The sequence below is a fragment of the Nannobrachium achirus genome (assembly GCF_963921795.1).
Source record: "Nannobrachium achirus genome assembly, contig: SCAFFOLD_411, whole genome shotgun sequence".
NCBI classification, from domain to species: Eukaryota; Metazoa; Chordata; class Actinopteri; order Myctophiformes; family Myctophidae; genus Nannobrachium; species Nannobrachium achirus.
This window is the reverse complement of record NW_027665005.1, coordinates 40001-55714: the sequence shown is the minus strand read 5'-3', so window position 1 is coordinate 55714 and position 15714 is coordinate 40001. Positions and strand designations below refer to the sequence as shown.

Here is a 15714-nt window from a genome sequence, read left to right as displayed (position 1 = left end):
GTTGATAATGTGACAATATTATGATAACCAAAGTCCTAGGCCCAAATCCCAAAATATCAATTTATCATATCATGATGGTATTATTACATCAATCTATCACCCAGTTCTAATTAGCATATAGAGTAAATGTATTCTCAAGAAGTGCAGACAGTCAAACACTTGATACCTTTTCCTTCTCAGACAGAGCCTTCTCCTGATCGACGGTGGTTTCCTCCGAGTCAGAGTCATTTGATTCCCCAGGGCTATCTTCCTTATCCATATCCATCACTTCCAAAGCCTTGCTCTGCAACCAGTAAAAAGCCTGTGGTCAATTTGTCCATCCTCTCTTAGTTTTGCACATTTATAAATTATTTAATCACTTACCACGTCAAATTTATCCCATGAGCTATAGTCATAGGACTTTATTCTTGACGTTTGCTTGGATTCTGCTGTCTTTATATCACCGTTGCTCACAGACTTCTTCTTCGCAGTTTTCTTCTTTTTGTAATCCTTGTTACGCACAGGGGGGAGATCTTTCTACAATAAAGGTATGGAATGCTGTTTTAACTTAGGTTAACGAAAACTAAATTGTATGTTAATATCTCCTGAATATGGATGGTGGCTGGAAGCCTGGAACATACCTGAATTTCTCCAAGGTTTCCTGTTCTCAGCTGCTCATCTTTCTTCTTTATATCAGTTTCCCAACCGCCCAGTTCTCTCATGAAGTCATGTACATCCTCTGCATTCTGTCGCATTTGAAGTTGTAACTCAACAGTTTTATTTCCCCCAGCCATCTCTTTCTGTGAAACGGTTATTTTTTGATTAGTTGATAAACGAGAACAATTGCTCTAAGGTCAGGGGAATATTGGCTACTGCGTTGCAAGTAGGGGTGGGCAATATGGTGATAATTATCGTTGAGATGATACAATGTCTCCACGATATGCCTTTTCAGAGGTATCGTATATATCGTGATACAATTGATGGAGCCTTGTAAAAAATCCTGTTTAATCGTTAATACAGAGATTCATTGCAGAATTCAATTAAACCTGCATTTTGGTCGAAAATCTAAATCATCAGTTCTCAAACTTTAAAATGTCAAGGTCTCCACTTAACTCTGACAGTATACAAATCATGTGTATACTGTCAGAGTTACATACTTGTAAAGTTCAATTTAGACCTCCCAAAAGGAACCCAAAGAGTCTAGTAACTTGAAAAATAACTATAAAAACCAAGGTGACAAAAGAATCGTGATAAAATCGTGTATCGTGATACAGCTTGGGAAAATATCGTGATATTGTATTTTTCCATATCGTCCACCCATAGTTGCAAGGGAACAACTTGGGTCAAAGATTATTTCATGTCAGCTATTCCAATACTTTTACTCCACTACATCTCGGATCCAAACATTGTACTTTTACTTTGTTATATGAGATACTTAAATGGTTTCCTGTGGAAATAAGCTTAGTCTTTTCATGGATCTCCTTTTAGTAGACCTTGTACCAGTGAACTGTACCGTCATGAAACTGTACCTTTTCCTATGCAAACTTCTAATAAAGTCTTCAATCAATCAATCAGTCTGGTTCTGCCTGTTCCTCACGCTGCTTCTGTTTGAAGTTCATGACACCATGGTGCATCACCTCCTCTCCTCTCCTCTCCTCACGAGGCACGTTGACCCACGTCTTGTGTCCAAATGTACACACAGCGTCGTCTCACGCTGTCCCAAGTTGTTTAAAGAGCAATTGAACAGAGCAATGTGACATCTATATATATACATCCCTTGACATAGTTTGAAGCAACACTCAACTCATGCGTCTGCTCCTAGGTAAACAGAGAAGGAGAGAGAACACTTCCTGGTCAGGTGATTGGGGAGAGCCAAGGAGAATGTATCCCATGGGCTGGGGGGCCATGGCTGGCTTGATTGGTTACGTGGTTTGGGTTTTCTAGCGTAGCTGCCATGGCAGCTCGTGTCAATTAAGGGAGATAGGTTCTATGTGTCAGAGAAAGCAAAGATGGGCCGCCGGCCTGTGGCCGGCGGCCCATCTTTGCTTTCTCTGACACATGTTGATGATGATGATGATGATGATGATGATGATGATGATGAAGATGATGACGACATTATGAATGAACCAACCCCGGATTGGAAGTTAGGAGGATAAAAGGAGGAAACGGCTTGTCTTTTGTGTGGTGAAATGGACTTGTAAATAAACCATTTGAATTACATGTAGCTGCAAATAAATGTAAAAAATAGAGGAAAAAGAGTGAAAAAAAAAAAAAACGATTCTGTCCCTTTAGCATATTAAAAAAACATAGCATATTAAACATAGCATATTAATCTGTATAGGCTATTCTATTCCAACAGATTAATATGCTATATTATGTTTCTACACATGAAACGACATTTCCCCCAAGAAGACCCCTGTAATCTATGCAATACTTGTAATAAATACCTCAATCAATCAATCAGTCAGTCAGTCAGTCAGTCAGTCAGTCAGTCAGTCAGTCAGTCAGTCAGTCAGTCAGATCGATCTACACTGTGAGCCAGCTTGTAGATCTGCTATTTCCACTATATCTATGTTGCAGAATTGATGCATTAAGGACACATTGGCCCCGGCATTGGCTGGGCTCACTGGTACAAGGTCAACTAAAAGGAGCTTTATTTATTTCATTAATGGCCCCTGTCGAGACTGACTATTTATTTATTTATTTATTTATTTATTTATTTACCTCCTCGACTATGTTTCCTTCCTTCCATCCATCCATCCATCCATCCATCCATCTTCAACCGCTTATCCGGAATCGGGTCTCCGCCCCCCCCGGGCGTCTGCCTATCGGCTAAATAAATAAATAAATAAATAACGTGCTTGCTTGCTTCCTTGCTTCCTTCCTTCCTCCCTTCCTTCCTTCCTTCCTTGTGTCCTTGCTTCCTTCCTTCCTTCCTTAAATAAATAAATAATTAAATAGCGTGCTTGCTTCCTTGCTTCCTTTCTTTCTTTCTTTCTTTCTTTCTTTCTTTCTTTCTTCTTTTCTTCCTTTCTTCCTTCAATAAATACATAAATAAATAAATAAATATATAAATAGCGTACATCTTTCTTTCTTTCTTTCTTTCTTTCTTTCTTTCTTTCTTTCTTTCTTTCTTTCTTTCTTTCTTTCTTTCTTTCTTTCTTTCTTTCTTTCTTTCTTCCTTCCTTCCTTCCTTCCTTCCTTCCTTCCTTCCTTCCATCCATCCATCCATCCATCCATCCATCCATCCATCCATCCATAAATAAATAAATAAATAATTAAATAGCGTGCAACCTTCCTTCCTTCCTTCCTTGCTTCCTTCCTTCCTTCCTTCCTTCCTTCCTTCAATAAATAAATAAATAAATATATAAATAGCGTACATCTTTCTTTCTTTCTTTCTTTCTTTCCTTCCTTCCTTCCTTCCTTCCTTCCTTCCTTCCTTCCTTGCTTCCTTAAATAAATAAATAATTAAATAGCTTCCTTGCTTCCTTTCTTTCTTTCTTTCTTTCTTTCTTTCTTTCTTTCTTCCTTTCTTCCTTCAATAAATACATAAATAAATAAATATATAAATAGCGTCTTTTCTTTCTTTCTTTCTTTCTTTCTTTCTTTCTTTCTTTCTTTCTTTCTTCCTTCCGTCCCCAGGCCCGGTTTTCGGGGCCTGGGGCCCGAAAACCGCGTGCGGGGCGGCGAGCCGGTCCCGTGGGTACCAGGCTCGAGCGCGAGGCCCAAACGGCGGTTGAGCAGGTGCCTTTAGCGTTTTCGAGCTTGGGTATTAGTCTAATTATTTAAATTGGGTGCGTGGCATGTAAATGAGGTTGGGGGTGTGTTCTGCATACATTATGCTCGCATAAATTATGCTAATGAGGGTGTTAAGGTAGGTTTCCCAGCGCGTAAAAAATGCAGACGACCGTATGTAAATGAAGGGGAGGAGCTTAGTCGACTCGTGCAAATTGGGGGCGGGCGTGGTTTGGAAATGCGTGTGGGCGTGGTGCGCATACATTATGCTCGCATACATTATGCTAATGAGGGCGTTAAGGTAGGTTTCCCGGCACGTAAAAAAAGCAGACGACCGTATGCAAATGAAGGGGAGGAGCTTAGTCGACTTAAAAAAAATGGGGGCGGTGCATGGTTTGGAAATGCGTGTGGGTGTGGTCCGCATAAATTATGCTAATGAGGCTGTTAAGTGGCGTTTCCCAGCGCGTAAAAAATGCAGACGGCCGTATGTAAATGAAGGGGAGGAGCTTAGTCGACATATGCAAATTGGGGGCGGGGCGTGGTTTGGAAATGCGTGTGGGCGTGGTGCGCATACATTATGCTCGCATACATTATGCTAATGAGGGCGTTAAGGTAGGTTTCCCAGCGCGTAAAAAATGCAGACGACCGTATGTAAATGAAGGGGAGGAGCTTAGTCGACTCGTGCAAATTGGGGGCGGGCGTGGTTTGGAAATGCGTGTGGGCGTGGTGCGCATACATTATGCTCGCATACATTATGCTAATGAGGGCGTTAAGGTAGGTTTCCCGGCACGTAAAAAAAGCAGACGACCGTATGCAAATGAAGGGGAGGAGCTTAGTCGACTTAAAAAAAATGGGGGCGGTGCATGGTTTGGAAATGCGTGTGGGTGTGGTCCGCATAAATTATGCTAATGAGGCTGTTAAGTGGCGTTTCCCAGCGCGTAAAAAATGCAGACGGCCGTATGTAAATGAAGGGGAGGAGCTTAGTCGACATATGCAAATTGGGGGCGGGGCGTGGTTTGGAAATGCGTGTGGGCGTGGTGCGCATACATTATGCTCGCATACATTATGCTAATGAGGGCGTTAAGGTGTGTTTCCCAGCGCGTAAAAAATGCAGACGGCCGTATGTAAATGAAGGGGAGGAGCTTATTCGACTCTTGCAAATTGGGGGCGGGGCATGGTTTGGAAATGCGTGTGGGCGTGGTTCGAATACATTATGCTAATTAGGGCGTTAAGGTGTGTTTCCCAGGGCGTAAAAAATGCAGACGACCGTATGTAAATGAAGGGGAGGAGCTTAGTCGACATATGCAAATTGGGGGCGGGGCGTGGTTTGGAAATGCGTGTGGGCGTGGTGCGCATACATTATGCTCGCATACATTATGCTAATGAGGGCATTAAGGTGTGTTTCCCAGGGCGTAAAAAATGCAGACGGCCGTATGTAAATGAAGGGGAGGAGCTTATTCGACTCTTGCAAATTGGGGGCGGGGCATGGTTTGGAAATGCGTGTGGGCGTGGTTCGAATACATTATGCTAATGAGGGCGTTAAGGTGTGTTTCCCAGGGCGTAAAAAATGCAGACGACCGTATGTAAATGAAGGGGAGGAGCTTAGTCGACATATGCAAATTGGGGGCGGGGCGTGGTTTGGAAATGCGTGTGGGCGTGGTGCGCATACATTATGCTCGCATACATTATGCTAATGAGGGCATTAAGGTGTGTTTCCCAGGGCGTAAAAAATGCAGGCGGCCGTATGTAAATGAAGGGGAGGAGCTTAGTCGACATATGCAAATTGGGGGCGGGGCGTGGTTTGGAAATGTGTGTGGGCGTGGTTCGCATACATTATGCACGCATACATTATGCTAATGAGGGCGTTAAGGTAGGTTTCCCAGCACGTAAAAAAAGCAGACGACCGTATGTAAATGAAGGGGAGGAGCTTAGTCGACATATGCAAATTGGGGGCGGGGTGTGGTTTGGAAATGCGTGTGGGCGTGGTGCGCATACATTATGCTCGCATACATTATGCTAATGAGGGCGTTAAGGTAGGTTTCCCAGCACGTAAAAAAAGCAGACGACCGTATGTAAATGAAGGGGAGGAGCTTAGTCGACTTAAAAGAAATGGGGGCGTTGCATGGTTTTGAAATGCGTGTGGGTGTGGTCCGCATAAATTATGCTAATGAGGCTGTTAAGTGGCGTTTCCCAGCGCGTAAAAAATGCAGACGGCCGTATGTAAATGAAGGGGAGGAGCTTAGTCGACATATGCAAATTGGGGGCGGGCGTGGTTTGGAAATGCGTGTGGGCGTGGTGCGCATACATTATGCTCGCATACATTATGCTAATGAGGGCGTTAAGGTAGGTTTCCCAGCACGTAAAAAAAGCAGACGACCGTATGTAAATGAAGGGGAGGAGCTTAGTCGGTTATAGAAAACATCAGTATTCTATAACCAAATCAAACTAAGTGAATGGTAAACCAATGAAAAGTTTCACATTTTGGCTAATTGTTTTACAAAAATGCAGGCTTTGGATCATTAAAAAATAAGACTTCTATAATATGGAGCCTACAATAGCAGGCTAATAGGGTAATAGGCAGGGGCGTCACACCAAATTCTGGGCCCTGGGTACAAGGATTCACTGCGGGCCCCCCCATGAATGTTAACTATTGAAAAATAGCAGATATACAAGCTCACAGCGCGGCACCGAGTGCCGCACTGCGAGCTTGTAGATCTGCTATTTTTGAAAAAGTTGTGAAAATGGGTGCAAATCTTTGAATATAATGTATTTTTTAAGCGAATGTTTGTTTGCTTCTGGGTGGTCCCTGGAACTAAATATTTTGAGATGGGGGTCCGTGGACAAATACATATCATTTTGGGGGTCCTTCACATGAAAAGGTTTGAGAACCACTGACACAGTAGTCTCTCAAGAACAGACTAACTGAGCTCCATTTAAGTGAAAAGGACCTTTTCTTTGACGATGGCTGGCCAGATTGCTCACATAGAAACATAGTTTTTTCAAAAAATCTTAGAAGGATTCAAAAGACACTTATAGAATCGGGTCAAAATTCAAATTTTCACGATTTTTCAAAAATAGCAGATCTACAAGCTCGTTATCTGTCATTACAGATGGGCCACTGAACGTGTCCATCTCAGGACCAGATGCCATTGAAGTGGGGGTCGAGGCCAGCTTTACGTGCACGGCTGAGTGCAGCCCTTCATGCAGCTACACCTGGAGTGTGTACGGCAGACGCATGACCGGAAGGGTGATCGACATATCCATCAATCACTACGTGGACACAGGGTTCATCAGCTGTCAGGCACAGAACACTTTGACTGGACAGACGGCAGTAGTCAACGAGACCATCAGTGTATATGGTAGGCCACCATTTTCCACCAGATTTCATATCGTCGTTGTCGGGTGAAAACCTTGTATGTACAAAACCGTTTGGTTTGCATTTATCATTTAAAAAATGATTTAAACTAGTGAAAACAGCCGATCTACAAGCACACAACGGGTGCGAGGCGTTGTGTGCTTGTAGATCTGCTGTTTTCACTACTTTTGTAAGACGGCCTTGTATGATGAAGCAGGGCTTTACTTTGCGAAAGAACGTACACATTTGAAACTTTGGAGATACAAGGTTTCTACCTGACAACGACGATATGCAACTTATTTTGTGTTGAGCAGACCTTGACTGAATTTTAACCTGGCATTTATGGTCTCTTTATCACAGACCCTCACTGGTGTGGCTGCTGAGAAGAAAATGGAAAAAACATCGCTTGTTTTTTTCCCTCCATGATACTTTTAGATATACAGATCCATCTAAAAAAAATATATATATATTGTGTAAAAGTATATTTTCCTTAAACTTTCATATATTCTAGATACATTGCACATTCAGTGAATTATTCCAAACCTTTTTTGTTAAAATTGAACATTTTTATGGCAGCTCATGAATATCAAAAGTCTATATTTCAAAATATTACTATATTACACGAGACCACTCAAAACAAGGATTTATAATAGAGAAATGTCAACCTTCTGAATTGCCAGTGGGAAGTTTCCGCAGTCCTTTATGATTTGGGGTGCTATGGCATCTGCAATGCTTTTTACACAATATATATATTTTTTAGATGGATCTGTATATTTACGTTCGAGACTCTGCTGCCCGTAATGCCCTCTTTTGCCTTTCCTGCATCTCTCAACCAAAAATAAAGCAGAAAAAATGTATGTGTTATTTAGACCTCTTCATTACATAAATATATATTGCACTTTCAGCAAAACATGGAATTCAATAAAGATCTGGGGTATGTTTTACTCTCTCTCACACACACTTACATACACAGATACCAAAAAAATATTTTTATTTGTAATTCAGTGGGGTGTATTTCCAACAACAAACTAAATGTACTGTAATGAAACACTCCCAACACCCAAATTACACACAGCTCAGGTGGGTCAAATGAGAACATTCAAACAAGACTACAAGTGTGCACAGACCAATCTGTTTCTTCATGAACCATAAAAATAAGACAAACATCTGCAGGCTCAGTACAAATTGGGTACTTTTGACATAAAATTAAATGATGAGCTCGCACACAAAGGGCATAAGTGCCTGCGTGACCAGATCACGTCTCAACTGGAGTCTTTTGTGTGTGAGCAGATTTTTTCCTTTTGTAAGTCATTCAGTTCTCTGCTAAGCACCTGCCTAGGTTTGGTTTGGATGTGCGTGTTCCTTCTCCTCATCAGATACTTCTGAAATAAACAAACTAGTTGTGATGGCTTGGCATCCCTGGTAGCTCCCAGACGTTATGCTGAACAATGTGCACTAGATGCCAGTGAAATCCCAAGTGTCACACGCCATATTTATTTCGTAAGGATGCAACGGATGATCTGTCCAGGTCAGCTTGGTGAAGGAAGTCAAACAGTTCTTGTAGAACTGGAAGAAAAAAAAAAGGAGAAATCCAATAATGTTTAAAAGTGCGTTTCAACCATTTCTTCATATAATTGGTCATTATAAGATGGCACAATTCACTCGGTGCAATTAACTGGTGGGCTATGGACAGTTCAATTACATCAGTGGGGAATCCAAGCTAAAAAGACGCACATCCTTTCTCTTCTTGGAAAGTTAGAATGTTGTAATAGAAGCCAATGTTATTGCATTAATAAAAAAATAAAGTGTGAAAATCTTGTTTGAAATGAGCAAACCTGTCTACAGACACAGAGTGAGTAGAAATGGTACCATCTTATAATGAGCATTAGTGAGGACCAAGTATATGAAAATGGTGGTCCTTTAATAAGATAAATTGCTGCTGGTCATTGCAAGCAACAGTTGAACAAGACAGCACCTTTCTTCTCTCCGGAGGACATGAACATGACTGCCATGTCGAAGCGTCTCACACTCGCTAGACTCCTGAGGATCTCCAGTATGTGTGTTGGTGTTTCATTCCTGAAGTAGAGTTGAGTTTTATTATTATTGTGTATTATGTCATACTAAAAGTGCTGGACACTAGCAGATAAACTTTCATACAAGAGTAAACATTTCCATTAATTTGTACCAGCCTCAACACTAATAATAACAACTAATAACTAATACATATGTGCATGGGCAAGATCTAGACAAAGGGACAAACAAGGTTTATAACGGTACTCACTTGGTGAAGAAAACATGCATAGTGTGCACTAGCTGACTGAGAATGTCAGGTTCGAGGGAAGTCTGAAATATCTTTGCATACGCCGCTGGATTTATTTGCTGGAAACCAACAGAAAAACCAAAAAGACAAAACAAAGGATTATATTCACAGGTTAGGTTTGTTGGACCTGGTCAGCGCCAGTGGCGTCAGCAGTTCAGCAAAAGCTAAGGTATGGCAGCATGACCGGTGTCTTGCACGCTCGCCTTCGCGCGTGCAAGACACCAGTCATGTTGCCATACCTAAGCAACAGGCATGATGAATTTATTTTAAGAAGTATATTTAATTGTTTTCCCCTTGTAGCCATACTCAATTCACCCTTTGTCAAGTCCCGCCTGTTGTCCCGCCCCTCTCCACACCCATTGGTTGCTGTGTCTTGGAGGGACATTCAGTGGGACACTCCATCCACTATCATGTTAATTCAGTTGCTTCATATTGTTATTCTGTGTGCTCAATTCTAATTTCAAACTTTGTTTCAGTCAAATGGAGCTGCTCAGTGGCAGCATAGTGAATCAGCATGTTTTTATATGTTTTTATTTCTCCAAAAATTATGTTTTAGCAAATTCAACATAAAAAAGAGGAACCAGGCGGGACAAGGCAGATAGAGCCTGCTGGTTGGTCAGTCAGGGACCAACCAGAAGGCTAACAAAGGGTGAATTGACGCCTCTGGTCAGCGCTCACCCTCAGATATTTATAAATCATTTCAGGCTGATTTCCAATCTTCCTGAGGTCAGATTCAAGCTGGAAGCTGTTGCTGGGAGGAGGTGGGACGACCTCTGCTTCTTTTGAGGGTGCACTGGGAGTCTCTGGTGGACCACTGACTTGCTCCTTCCTTGGTTTTTCCTGCCGTCCTCCAACATTATCGTCCTCGGGAACCCTGGGCAAAGAACAAAGAAAGCATCAATGATCAACGTTGTAAAATCTGATAAAACGGTCTGTTTTTAGAGTGGTAAGGAGCCTTTTTAATCAATGGCATATGGCACCACTTACTTGACGGGTGACCGTGCAGGGAGTTCTGTGATTTCCTCAATCTTTAGCATCTTAGCAATGGGGGACGTCGACAGTGGTGAGGACTGATCCTGACCCTCCCTCACTACGCCCTGGAAGGAACATGTAGGGTTTTGGGACCCGGCTGCCGATACACCTGAAGCCTCCTCGCCTTTGGGCACAGAGATCTTTCCACTCACTTCCTCAATATCAATTCTCCTCAGTGGTTTCTGATGACAAATGAAAGGCGTTCACAGTCAACTCCAGCCTGTCTTCTCAAAAACAAAAAAAAAACAAAAAATGCTTGGTAAGTCAAACAATGGGTTACTCACGGTTGACTGCAAGTGAGGTGGTTTGTTGATGGGCTGGATTGTTCTCCTCGGTATGTTGTCCTGTGTTGCCAAGAGACCACTGTCTCCCATGTCCTACAGAGAGATAATAGTGGAAGATCAATGATCTATGTAGGATTAAGGCTTTAAAGTCAGCTTCGCAAATGAAGAATGTTGTTTATTAAGTAATTATGATATACATTATTATATTTGACATCTAGGTGTTGTGACGGCCAGAGTCATAATTGACTCTAATTGACAATTATTGACTAATTAACAGGCCATCACCTAGGGAACGATTGACAACGACGATTGACACCTGGCAATCAGCCACTCAGGTCTGATGGCTACAGGTGTGTGATTCAGGGTGTGGGGAAGCTCTGTTTTGTTTGCTGGCAGCAGCACTGAAAGACAGTTTGTCCAGCATTGTTCATGCTTTGCCATTTTCTTTTCATTTATCCATTTTGGCCCGAGTTGGGGCAAGTTTAAAAACGGTTCTACAAAACAGGCCTGCAAAAAGATTCTAACTCCTCTCTGTGGCAATCCAGGGAGAAATATAATTTGCCTTCAGCCTTTCCCTGCTTTGAGTTGAACTTATTGGAAGCCTACACACAGGTAACCCAGAATAATGACTATTACCAGCAAGAGGATTTCAGACTGTTAACTAAACAAAGCAAAAGGATATTTTCTTTCATATGCGAACGGACTTTTGATTTGTGAACAGACAATTCCTTTGGTTCTTTATACAAGTGGTTTGACTTTGAATTAGTAACCCGGTGATAACCCCAGTTCTTTGAATTTCATACTTTGCTTATTATACTGTTTTGTGGTTCTGAAGGACATTTAAGTTGGGGTTTATGTTGATGTGATGATTGCAACCCACCCTGGTCTTGAATACAGAGCTGTTCCATACATTTAAAGGATTCTTATTTGATTATTTGAGTCCTTTGTAACCTTTTCTCATCGACACCTGGCTACACAAAAAAGGAGAAGACTGAGTCCTCTCTGGTAGGTATCCGCCTACCTGGCACCCCTATATACAGTAAACACAGCTTAAAGAGGAAACCGTCAAAGTGTATTATTTATTTGATATCCAAGTAACACGGCTCTGCACAATTTGTAAATAAGAAAATGGCCATTTGAATGTTTACATTTCTCCTGCTTTTAGAGTACAAGCTTCAACATTAACTGAACTACTCTTAACAGATTATTAGATGTACAAATATTTATACATACAATCATAATTTTCTGGAGCTCATTCCGTGCCTGCTTGTTCCCAGGTTCCAGTTTCAACACCTCCTGGAAATCTGTCAAACAAAATCGACATTTACAAAAAGATAGTGACTACACTGTAAAATCCTTAGGGTTAATTTATTCGGTACTAATGCAACCAAATGAACCCGGTTACATTTGTACCCTAGTCAGAATTTGCATGAATTTGCATGCAACAATGTTCTCAATAAGTGTTAGCAGACGCTCTGGATAAAGAGTCTGCTAAATGCCTAAATTGTAAATTGTGTTACATTACGTGCAGACTTTCTGTTTCCATTAAAAACAAGTGAATGTAAGTAGCAGTGTATCTTAAAGCTACAGTATACTGTGTAAGTTGCTCAACTAGTGGTCTGTAGCAGTATAGCAAACCGCGATCGCGTCTGCTTTTTTCGGCCGTTTTTCGCCGCGGACTGGGCTTTCAGACCACCGCGTCCGCCTCGCCTCGCCGAGACGCATCCATAGAGGTCTCTCGTGTCCCTCTACGAGCAGCGGTTGGGGAGTTACATGCTAGACTTCTAGACCAGCGTAAACAAAGCTGTTGAAGCAAGCTATTTCCTGAAGAGACGCAAGATGCACTGTAATTGGCCGGTAGTGTATCATGTGTGTATGATCCGCAATGTGATTGGCCAACGTATACACAACGCATACGGATGATGCAAATTACGTCATTTTTCCGCGAAATCCGGTCCCCGGACAGGATCATAGAAAACATATAAAGAGAAGGCTTTAGAAGCTGAAAATAACGGAGTGGGTGTTCAAAAACTTTAGCGATTTAACAGTTAGGACAATTTTAAGATTTGTTTTATAAAAAAAGTTACATGGTATAACTTTAATGGCTGATGTCATATGCAGTACCTTCTTTGGCCTCTAGGAGCCTTCCTAGAGCAACTCTTGCTGTTGCTCTGCGGGCAAATGCCTTGGAATAGGTTCTGTCCAGGGATATTGCTTTACTGCAGTCCTCCTCCGCCTCCTTATACCTGGGAGACACAAAGGAACACAACATATCAGTCAATGAAGTTTATAATAGTCACCTTTGGACTAGAACTACTAAAGGTTCATCACCAGACAGCGATTTCCAGTACTCATCTGACATTCCAGCCATTCTACACAGCAAAATTAAATGTTGCTCCCCCCAAGAACAAGGTAAAAACAAAAAAGAATGAGACATAATATAACAACTAAAATCCCTGAGTGCAAGATAAACGTGCATAAAAACAGAATACGTTAATAAGAACAATACATATAAATACTGTTTAATATATGTTATTTGACAGCAAAGGCAGCAGAGGGGATGATATGATATGAAGCAAAGGGCCGTGGGTCAGATTCAAACCTGTCCAGCTGAGGGAAAGCATTCATAAGGTAAGTGCTCTACTAGATGAGCTTCTGGGTGGCCCCGTCGGTTTTGCTGTTCTGATGCCGCAGGAGAGATAAACTCCAGAGAAGAGAATAGATTTTGGCATCGTTTCAGACACACAGAACGCCTGAAAATAAATGTGAGAGAGACGGACAGGACACATCTTTAGGTAACAGTTCTAACCTCTCCAGCTTGAGATTGGCCATGGCTCGATTGGCAGGTAAGAGAGCATTGGTGGCGTCTGCATCCATGCCTCTGCTGTAGCACTCTATTGCTGCCTCGTACTTTCCCTCTTTGAAATAGGCATTCCCCTGAAAGCAAAATGCAATACCTATGAAAACTGTCACCGAAAAATAAAAATGGTTTTAGAGAAACAGCATGGGTTTGCTCTGGAAGCTAAAAGTGGTGTATGGAAACATGGAAAACGTACCCTGTCTTTCTGTACTACTGCTTCCTGGCGTTTCTGCTGGTCCACCATTAGGCTCTGATATTCGGGGTCGACTGCTGGGGCCTCCACGGGTTGTGCGACTTGACTTGGACATTTGACACCAATCAAGGTCTGAGGAGAATGGGGTGGAGTCGAGTGTAATTTAGCAGTCATCTATCATGATCCTAAAAGCCATCCTCTTGTGAGTAGTGATGGGCAATCCCGTTCATTTCAGTGAACGGATCATTTCGTTCACGTTCACGGTAATGATCCGTTCAAATGATTCGTTCATAGTGCGATCGTCCCGTGAAAAACACAATCGCGGGAGCGTTTTTATTACGTCGCGAGTACAGCTCGCCGCCGGGAATCGTTAACGAGTCATGCTAATGATTCGATTCTTATGAACGAATCACTCATGAACGACACATCACTACTTGTGAGGTGGTGACATTCAGTTGAATTACCCCTCTGCAAGCAAGCAGCAAGCTCGGAGAACAAGAAGAAGTAAGCAAGCGTAAGACTAGGCAGGAACAGACAGAATAGATGTGGTACAAACAGTATGCTGGACATAATTATGTGGTAAGGAGAAAAGTACATAGAAAATACATCTATATGATTACACAGCTTAAGAGAGATTACGTATAGTAAGATATTATGTACAGATTCTGGAATGGGTCAAGCCTCGTGCATATATTATATATATATATTTATATATATATTACAATAGGGTTAGTAGAGAGTCGGGAGAGAACGGTAGCAGAGATCAAACTGCAAGACAGTGTCACAGAACTCACTTTTATTTTCTTCACTTCATTCTGAGCTTCCAGGTTTCCAGGATCAAGCTTAAGAACCATCTCATAATCTGTGTGTGTAAAGACATTCATATCATTAAGTAGTTATTAATAGACCACCTTAAAGGAGCTATAGTCAACTTTTTCTTGAAAAACAGATGCTAAAATAAAAATAGTTTCGAAAATATTTTATAAAAGAATTAGCTTCATATATGTGTTTCTATTCAAAAATGACCACAACAAGTGTAAAATAATGATAAAATAATCATTTTGGCCATTGTCAGACCGACACTTTGTTTACATTCTAGTCTATAGACTAGGATGTAAACAAAGTGTCGGCCCTACAATGAAAAAGTTGACTATGGCTCCTTTAAGTATCTCTTGTTGTAAGTATCTCTTTACACATATTTACCTTCTAAGGCAGTTTCATAATTTTGCAGGGCGACTCGTGTTGCACCTCTTCGTGCAAACGCTTTCAAGTACTTGCTGTCCAATGCAATCGCCAAGTTGCAGTCTGACTCAGCAACAGCATACCTAGAGCATACAAAATTCTCACCACCGACTCATAGGATAAAAGCCTGACTGAGTACACACATTCTCTCTGTACATTCTTTGCCTTTCAGTTCCATGCTGTATATGCTCAGGATGTAAGCATCGCATCCTTATAGACAGAAATAAAGACAGGAGGCTATGCGAACATGGCACAAACGCAGCTGTCAAGGAGGTAAAAGGCTTACTTTTTTTGTCTGTAGAAGCAGGCAGCACGGTTTGTTGGAAGAATGGGATTGTAAGGGTCAGCAATCATCCCCTTGGAGTAGCACTCCATAGCATCCTCATATTTCCCTTCTTTGAAAAGCTTGTTGCCCTTGGGAAAAATGTGTAATATAATTTAGTTTGATGAGTACAAAACATGTGTAATCTATTTTTTTTTTGTTTGATGGAGAATAGTATCACTACTGTACGTTATATACGATATATTGACGTTGATAATGTGACAATATTATGATAACCAAAGTCCTAGGCCCAAATCCCAAAATATCAATTTATCATATCATGATGGCATTATTACATCAATCTATCACCCAGTTCTAATTAGTATATAGAGTAAATGTATTCTCAAGAAGTGCAGACAGTCAAACACTGATACTACCTTTTCCTTCTCAGA

General features: G+C 41.5%; 1 protein-coding gene across 1 annotated transcript in view; it reads right to left on the bottom strand.

Moving 5' to 3' along the window:
* Nucleotides 1-8045: 8045 nt before the first annotated feature.
* The window catches only part of LOC308280666 (RNA polymerase II-associated protein 3-like), a gene marked incomplete at its 5' end in the record, with an annotated part of 8269 nt that continues 600 nt past the window's right edge, over nucleotides 8046-15714 (bottom strand). The window contains 14 exons of the mRNA XM_080754991.1: nucleotides 8046-8635; nucleotides 9045-9145; nucleotides 9351-9448; nucleotides 10068-10263; nucleotides 10377-10603; nucleotides 10706-10798; nucleotides 11939-12009; nucleotides 12830-12951; nucleotides 13515-13642; nucleotides 13762-13890; nucleotides 14553-14620; nucleotides 14962-15083; nucleotides 15287-15414; nucleotides 15700-15714. The exon at nucleotides 15700-15714 is cut by the window's right edge and continues 102 nt beyond it. Of these exons, the coding sequence (XP_080611117.1) occupies nucleotides 8550-8635; nucleotides 9045-9145; nucleotides 9351-9448; nucleotides 10068-10263; nucleotides 10377-10603; nucleotides 10706-10798; nucleotides 11939-12009; nucleotides 12830-12951; nucleotides 13515-13642; nucleotides 13762-13890; nucleotides 14553-14620; nucleotides 14962-15083; nucleotides 15287-15414; nucleotides 15700-15714 (1584 nt within the window). The 3' untranslated portion in view covers nucleotides 8046-8549. The remainder of the gene's footprint in view (nucleotides 8636-9044; nucleotides 9146-9350; nucleotides 9449-10067; nucleotides 10264-10376; nucleotides 10604-10705; nucleotides 10799-11938; nucleotides 12010-12829; nucleotides 12952-13514; nucleotides 13643-13761; nucleotides 13891-14552; nucleotides 14621-14961; nucleotides 15084-15286; nucleotides 15415-15699) is intronic.